Raw genomic sequence first — 8,849 nt, 5'->3', positions numbered from 1 at the left:
CACGGTTTATAGTTGCTTTAAATAAGGGTGGCACTCAGCCAAAGGCCCCTAACACACACACATGTAGTCAGACTGACTAATATAAAGCCTTGCCGTAACAGCGGCTATACTTCTTCAAATGGCCTTGTTGAGCATGTCACCTACAAAGAAAACTATCCCCTACAACAGGTGACTTTATAGCGATATAGAGGTGAGGAGGAATCTGTACAATTATTTTAGCAACGCAAAACCTGGCTGCCACTGATCAGAACCAGAGGCGTAATGACCACAGTATCTGTCTGTCTGCAGTGATATCATCTACATTCAGACAGAGTTGGAGGAGAAAGAGAGACAGAGAAAGAGACAGAGATGAGTGGGAAAGAGAGAGGACAAGAGGAGAAGAGGCCATAGGATACGAGAGAAGAAAGACGAGGGAGCGAGTGAGCAGAGAGGGCAGAGAGAGAGAGAGGGAAGGATAGAGTTGAAGAGGGAGAGCGAGCAACAGGAGGATGACTACGAGAGCGAGAGTACAGAGGAGAGAGAGAGAGTGAGTGGAAGAGAGTAGCAGGAGAGAGACAGATGAGAGAGACAGAGAAGAGAGAGAGGAAGAGAGAGGAAGATAGAGAGACGAATAGAGTGAGGAAAGAGAGAGACCAGAGAGAGACGACAGATAGAGAGAGAGAGAGAGAAGGAGAGAGAGACAGAGAAGAGTGAAGGAGAAGAGCAGACGGAGAGAAAAGACGAGGGACAAGAGAGAGGAGAGAGAGAGAGGACAGAGAGCGTAGGAGAGAGAGAGAAGAGAGGGAGAGAGAGAGACAGATAAGGGAGGGAAAGAGAGATGAACAGAGAGAGAGACAGATAGAAGAGGGGAGCAGAGAGGAGGAGATGATGAGAGGGGAGCGGAGGGGGAGAGACAGGATAGAAAGACATAGAGAGGAGAGGAGAGACCAGAGAGAAGACAGATACGCAGCAGGGAGACGCACACGAGGGAGACGAGAGACGAGGGAAGAGAGCAGACAAGAGAGAAAAGACAAAGAGAGAGAGAAGAGAGAAGAATGAGAAGAGAGAGACGAGAGAGAGAGAGAGAGAGAGAGAGAGAGAGAGGGAGAGAGGAGAGGGAGAGAGACACGAGAGAGAAGAGAGGAGAGGAGGTAGAGAGAGAGGAGCAGGGAGAGAGAGGAGAAGAGAGAGAGAGACGAGAGAAGAGAGAGTAGAGAGAGACAGAGAGACAAGAGAGACAGAGAGAGAGAAGAGAGAGAGAGAGAGAAGAGAGAGAGGAGAGAGAGGAGGAGAAGAGAGAAGAGAGAGAGAGAGAGAGAGAGAAGAGAGAGAGAGAGAGAGAGAGAGATAGCAGAGAGCTCAACTAGGCAAAATTTGTCCGAGAGAGCAGACCACACTCCCTTGGCTGATAGCAACGCCCACACCATGAATGGTCTCATGAGCGCTTACATTGTCTTCTCCGGGACAAGCTTTTTTATCACCGGATGCCCCAAACAATCGCGAAAGCGGAATCATCAGAGAAAATGACTTTACCCAGTCCTTCAGCAGTCAATGCCCTGTTACGCTTTTGCAGAATAATTTTCAGCCTCTGTCCCTTGATGTTTTTTCTGCGAGACGAAGTGGCTTCTTTTTGCTGCCCTTCTTCGACACCAGGCTCATACTCCAATAGTCTATCGTCCTCACTTGCGTGCAGATGCACCCACACACCTTCCTGCTGCCATTCCTGAGCAAGGCCTGGTTGTACTGTGGTGCCCCGATTCCGCAGTCGTGAATCAACTTGTAGAGAAGACTCTTGGCGCTTGCTGGATTTTCTTGGGCCGCCTGAAGCCTTCTTCACAACAATTGAACTGCTCTCCGTGAAAGTCTTGATGATTCCATAAAGGGTTGATTAGGATGCAATCTTACTGGCAGCACATATCCTTGCCTGTGAAGCCCTTTTTGGCAACGGCAATGACTGACGGCACGTGTTTTCCTTGCAGGTAAACCGATGGTATGACAGATGACAGAAACACTCGATTCCAGTGCACCACCCTCCTTTTGAAGCTTCAGCTGTTATTTTCAAACTCCAATTCGCATGACAGAGTTGATTCTCCAACCTTGTTTCGTCAAAACACTTTCACACCCGTGTTAACGGACAGAGCAATCACTGACCATCGATATCAGCTGGTCCTTCTCCGTGGTGCAGGCTGAAATGCCAGTGGGGAAAAGTTTTTGGAGGGGATTCAGTCATTGATGTGCAAAGCGGGACTTTACAATTAATTGCAATTTCATCTGATCACTCTCATAACATTTCAATGCAAATTGCCATCATACAAAACTAGGCAGGCAGACTTTGTGAAAAATTAATATTTGATGCTCATTCTCAAACTTTTGGCCCACGACTGTTATATTCACATGAGCCGAGAATAAAGTAAAACAAGTCAATCCTCCCTCACTCACGCAAACCTCTCTGTCCCTGATTGAAGAGTGTATCCTGGCCTTTTAGGTCTGCCTTAATTGCCATTCGATTAGGTACACGTATGTACAGCCCTCACTGTTTGAAAGGCAAATGGATAGATGGATGGCATGTGATGGCAGGGCGAGGGGAGATATGCAAGGGATGGAGGGATGGTGGAGGAAGAGAGTTACACCAGGCTTAGAGGAGGAGGGGATGGAGGTTTACTATTTTATGCGCAGAAACCCACAATGACTCTTGTAACATACACGCAGCGCACACGTGCAAATACACACACCCACACACACACCACACACAAAATCTCTCTCCCCTATAAATGTGGCTTGGTCTCCTAGGCAGCTGCGACTGGTGAGTCGTGCTGCAGTTCCCTGACAGCTTCGCTAAACCATTAGGAATCACAGATGATGATTGTGCAGGGAAATGGAGAGTGATTAAATGGGAAAGGGTCAGGCCAGYAATTGCTGCCGGTGTCAGGTGGGTACGGTAAGTATCCTGGTGGGTTGAACATGCTCTAATCTACTCACCAATAATGCAGCTAGCATTACCCCTGGCCAATGAGGTTACACAGACAATAAGGGTGCAGAATGTAAATGATTGTATTTCCTTTTCCAATCAGATGACAACATTCAAATGTTCCTCTTCATTAGGTGGACCTGATGGAAGTCTGTGTTTCTTAGCCAATCAGATATCTTCAATCCTATTATACACTGCACTATATCCGTGGACACCGCAGAGGGATTGGGGAAATCTGCAGTAATTAGAAACGCGTCGTTTAGGGATCAGAAGAAAAATGATCTTTTAGCACCTGCATATCATAAKTATTTGGCCACCTGCATATGAACTCCAGAGGAAGGCCTACAGAGGTTAACATGAAGAATTTGAAGCTGGATATTWAGCATGCAGACMGTYCCACAATGGCACTATGAACGACAGTTAAACCACCTCCAGTTGTTTCTTGTACGGTAGAAGATTGATCTGCGTCTCTAAAGAGTACCATGACTGTCGTCTCAGAGTGAAATGAGGACAAGAATCCTTCCCTCACTGAGTCAGGCGTGTGTCTTGTAATGAGGATATCAGGGAAAAGTCCTTCATTACCCCCCATTACCAGGGAGTAGCTCACATGCCACTAGCTAATGATAGGTGTCCTTGACCTTCATAACCAATCACCAGCTACCACACTGATTAAAAAAGGCAAGCGGGAGAGAGTGAGGGAGAAAGAGTGAGTGCCAGGGTGAGTCATGTTATCTTTAATATTTGATACATTCTGGAAGCAGGAGGAGGAATATGAATGTTTTTAATTGAGTCCGTATTAAACACCCTCTCTTTCCGTTTCAGGTGTAGCTGATATCCTGCATGATTAAAATGACCTTAGAGAACATTCCTTCTTTCAAGGAAATGTACAAAAAAACGTCTTTTGCACCCAGTTTGACAAAACTTGTCTGAATTGACTGGGGATTGGGACTTCTCACTCACACAAACACAGACACACATCACTTCCCCTCCTCACACACACCTGTTTTAGGATGCCGGCAGCCATTTCGTGTCCACAGTCGAAGATGACGTGGAACTCCTTTCCTCTCTTCATCTCCTTGAGGAGAGGCTTTGCGTCCTTGGTGTCCGCTGGCAACTGGCGGATCTTCAAGCGGATGTTGTAGCGAGATGGAGCCTTTATGAGCTCCTGTAACCGAATAAGACCTTCAGAGGAAACACAGAGACAAAAAATGGAGTAAGTATGTGTGAGAGAGGAAATGAAGCAATGTACAATACATATACCATTTTGAATAGGGAAAGGGGGATACCTAGTCAGTTATCCAACTGAATGCCTTCAACTGAAATGTGTCTTCCGCATTTAACCCAACCCCTCTGAATCAGAGAGGTGCAGGGGGGCTGCCTTAATCGACATCCACATCATCGGCGTCCGGGAAACAGTGGGTTAACTGCCTTGCTCAGGGGCAGAACGACAGATTTTTACCTTGTCAGCTCGGGGATACTATCCAGAAACCTTTCGGTTACTGGCCCAACGCACTAACCACTAGGCTACCTGCCACCCCAAATATGTCATGTTAATTCCGTTTCTGTTGCAAACAGTGCAGGCTTCCCATTTTCCAAAGATAAACTACAAATATGTATCTCTGGTAATTGAAGTTTTACTCTGTATTCATTTGACTCCCTTGGTTTTAATTAGTAGTAGATAAGGAAGCTCTATGAATAGATGTCTAATGTCATTCCAATTTTAATGAAATCCATCCATCTGTCAACTTGTCTCGCATCTCTTCCCTCCTCCCTCCCCCTCCTCCCCCTCCTCCTCCCTCCTCCTCCCTCCTCCTCCTCCTCTCCCCTCCTCCTCCTCCTCTCCCTCTTTCTTTCTCTCCCTTCTTTGCACTATTGCACATTTCATTCCACTTCCTCATTTCTTAATATTTGTCTGTATCCCTCCTGTTCTACCTCCACCATCTATGTTTCTCTCAAAGCTCTGTTTTTTCTGGCGCCACACTGTATCTTACCAGAACCAGTACCACAGACCTTGATGCTAGAAGAAAGCGGATCCCAACAGTATGAATTCCCCTTTGAAAAGGAAACCAAAAAGACATCTATCAATACTCCACCTGACTTTTATCATTCATCACTGATACATTGAATTCATGCTCATTATCGATTCATCTACAATGCTTCCCCTATATTAATTTAGCACCGCTGCTACATGTTTTCCACCGCGGCAAAAACTAGGATTTACAAGATATATATATTTTTGCCGATACATGCTTTTAAATGGATACTCGCTGGCTCAATGACTGAAAGTATATGGGAACAGCTAGCATATCATTGCGCTAACATCTAAATTCCTACATAGAGATATAGGACAGAGAGCCACTATGGCTGAAGAATTCTTACAAGTGTTTCCAGTCAAGTGCAATCAATAATCTTTTCCCTGGTTCAGTACTGTATAGACCTGCCACAGTAACAGTCACAGTCACAACCATGTAGTTGTTATTCTCTGCAGCCTGCAGCCATACAGGCAGTCCCCAGCTGGTTGGCCCATGGCATTATTTGTTTACTTCCTGTTTCTACTTGAGCGCACAGCACCATGGGACACCAGCSCAGCTCAGCTCACAGCTTGTTGTTGAGTGTTGAGCAGCAGCCAGTTCCCAAGCCTTCATTAAATCACTACAACACTCTGTCGCACACTGATGATGATGCCCCACGGTGGCGCCCACTGGCACGCTGATGATGCGTCATTGCCCGTGACAAAGTGGACACAGTAGACACAATGGAGGGCTGAGGACCTCGCCCACTATGGGTCACTATTAACTTAATTCATACACTGCAGAATACACATACAATGAGCCAGAGAGAGGAAGCAGTGTAGCTATCGCTACAGACTATGGCTATGACTGAAATAGGCTACCTATTCCTAGTGCACCTATAGTGCATGCCCTGGTCAAAAGTAGTGCACTACAAAAGGAATATGGTGCTATTTCAGACGCAGCCTAAGAAGAAGACCAGCTGGCCTTCTCAATTTGAACAGAAACCCTTAGTTAGACTTCATTGCACATCAGCTTGTTTCAAAATGTTCATTACCTGACCGTCACAGTTCGTTTAAATAGCTGCTTTGTTGGCGGCCACAAAGGCCCATGATGATCACAGTGAACGTTAAGCAGATGGAGGCGCTTGTGGAAAGCGGTTGATCTTAAATCAATTAAAGAGTTATGATCGTTTGTTTCGATCCCAATCTAAAATTCTGTTGAATTTTGGAATTCATGCAAAAGTGAACATGCGGTATGTGAGTGTGTGTGTGATGTTTGAATGTGGTCCAATCTGTCTGGGGTGCTTAGTGTTGCAAGAGCTTTCCACTACAGGAGCAGCACTCAGTGTTTTGCGGTTAGTTAGTTAACATTGATAAAACCACCCTGACACCTCTGACTGGTGCATTCACTCATCATCAACAACATGTCAGAGTACCTCATTCTCACACACTTTCCATCTCTCTCTTTCCCCTGCTCACTCTCCATCTCTTTCTCCATCACTCTCTCTCTTCCTCTCCCCCCTCTCATTCTCTCTCCCTCCTCTCCCCCGTCTAACTCTTCTGCTGTCTCCCGTGCTATTCTACCTGGCTGATTCACCCCTCTTCACCACCCCAACACTCTGCCTGAGACCACAGCAATCCGGAGAGAGAAATATGGAGAGAGGGAGGGAGAGGGTGATCTGTATTGACTGTGTCTAATGCCTTGTGACTGCCTTCTCCAGGATCCATATTTAACTCTGCATGAATATTTCATCCACTCAAAGCGTTTATTAGGGGCCGTCTGGGAGTCTCCTGAGCGTAAAACAGAACAGCCCTGTGATAAATATCCCGTGAGGCGAGACGAAGACGCAGCAACAGCAACCCTCTCCTCAAGTATTCCGCTCCAAACTTCCTCAAAGAACCCCTCATACGGTGATTTTCCACTGCAGATCATCCATCAGAGGTAGAGATGTAGCAGGGTGCATCTCAATAGTCTAGTTTCCTGACCTTGTCTCCTTTCCTTTGTCTGCACCAATGTTGAACTACATATAGCATGTATCTCAATAGTCTAATGGTCTCGTTTCCTGTCCTTGTCTCCTTCCCTTTGCTCTAATGTTGAAATACCGTTCTCAATTGTCTAAAATTCCATCCTCTCCTCGCCTGTTTTCAGAAGCCACTTTAGCCTATTGTGTGATTCTCCTGGAGGTCTATCTATGGCACAGTGAGTGTTGCATGATGGGAAGCGGGAGGCTGGGAGGAGTGAGTGGAGTAATGGCTGTGTGATTCACGCACCTCCCCAACAATCTGCGGGTCAAGGTTAATGTAGCCCTCTCTGCATCGCCAGCCTTATTTATGTTCCATTAAACGTGTTGAACAAATTGAAAAAAGATTAAAACGTGTTTCCGGTCAAAGGTTTTAATAGTCGTTCAGGAATGTGGAAGGATGGAAGGAAAGAATTCCACTTTGTGGGAATTACACACATCCATGCGTCCGCTCTCTGCTCATAAATTGTGGACCACTTTACTCTATGTATTGAGTTTATAACTGTCATTATAACTGTCATTATAACTGTCATTACAACTGTCGTTACAACTGTCATTACAACTGTCAATACAACTGTCATTACAACTGCCGTTACAACTGTCGTTAACCAACTGTCGTTACAACTGTCGTTCAAAACTGAACCTTAATACTGTCATTACAACTGTCGTTACAACTGTCGTTACAGACTGTCGTTACAACTGTTACATTACTTTATACTGTCGTTACAACTGTCGTTACAACTTTCATTACTACTGTCATTACAACTGTCGTTACAACTGTCGTTACAACTGTCATTACAACTGTCATTACAACTGTCGTTACAACTGTCATTGTAACTGTCATTACAACTGTCGTTACAACTGTCGTTACAACTGTTCATTACTACTGTCATTACAACTGTAATTACAACTGTCATTATAACTGTTGTTACAACTGTCATTAAACTGTCGTTACTACTGTCATTACAACTGTCGTTACACACTGTCGTTACAACTGTCATTACAACTGTCGTTACAACTGTCGTTACAACTGTCGTTACAACTGTCGTTACTACTGTCATTACAACTGTCGTTACAACTGTCGTTACTACTGTCGTTACAACTGTCGTTACCACTGTCATTACAACTGTCGTTACAACTGTCGTTACAACTGTCGTTACAGCTGTCGTTACAACTGTCGTTACATACTGTCGTTACAACTGTCGTTACAACTGTCGTTACAACTGTCGTTACAACTGTCATTACAACTGTCATTACTACTGCGTTACAACTGTCGTTACAACTGTCGTTACAACTGTCGTTACAGCTGTCGTTACAACTGTCGTTACAACTGTCGTTATACTGTCGTTACAACTGTCGTTACAACTGTCATTCAACTGTCTTTACTACTGTCGTTACAACTGTCGTTACTACTGTCGTTACAACTGTCGTTACACTGCATTACAACCAAGGCCTTAAGGAGTTTACCCTCAGGGACACCAATGGCCCACACTCCCCTCCTACACCTACAGAAAATGTCTACACTCTCTCAGTAATGCCTGTACTAAAACCCCATTCTTTGCACTGTGCTTCACTAGATGTGAGACAGACGCAACAGACACTACACCAGAAGTGTGCTGCTAACTGATGCTTTCTTCTGTAGTTTGAAGATGGGCGGCCATGTTGTAAGAACACAATGTGGACTCATTAAAGTTAGTTCCCTGGAACATCTGGTCGTCTGTTTGCTCTGCATGAGCGTAGCGGCACAAGAACATCTTGTCGGAGTTCCAAACAGCTGGTGGACTTTAATTAACATTGCATGTCACAACAACACTGACGTGAAGGTTCAATAAAACAATCTTAAAAGTTGTACTTGTGGCCTACAAATTGT

At 45.1% G+C, this 8,849-nt stretch overlaps 1 protein-coding gene across 1 annotated transcript in view; it reads right to left on the bottom strand.

Annotated features, from left to right (window-relative positions):
• The window catches only part of LOC111964614 (glutamate receptor ionotropic, kainate 2-like), a 188,741-nt gene that overhangs the window by 65,890 nt on the left and 114,002 nt on the right, over positions 1–8,849 (bottom strand). The window contains exon 4 of the mRNA XM_023988460.3: positions 3,948–4,129. Coding sequence (XP_023844228.1) covers positions 3,948–4,129 — 182 coding nt within the window. The remainder of the gene's footprint in view (positions 1–3,947; positions 4,130–8,849) is intronic.

This window comes from Salvelinus sp. IW2-2015, linkage group LG6.1 (genome assembly GCF_002910315.2).
Source record: "Salvelinus sp. IW2-2015 linkage group LG6.1, ASM291031v2, whole genome shotgun sequence".
NCBI classification, from domain to species: Eukaryota; Metazoa; Chordata; class Actinopteri; order Salmoniformes; family Salmonidae; genus Salvelinus; species Salvelinus sp. IW2-2015.
This window is presented reverse-complemented; position numbering and strand designations above follow the sequence as displayed.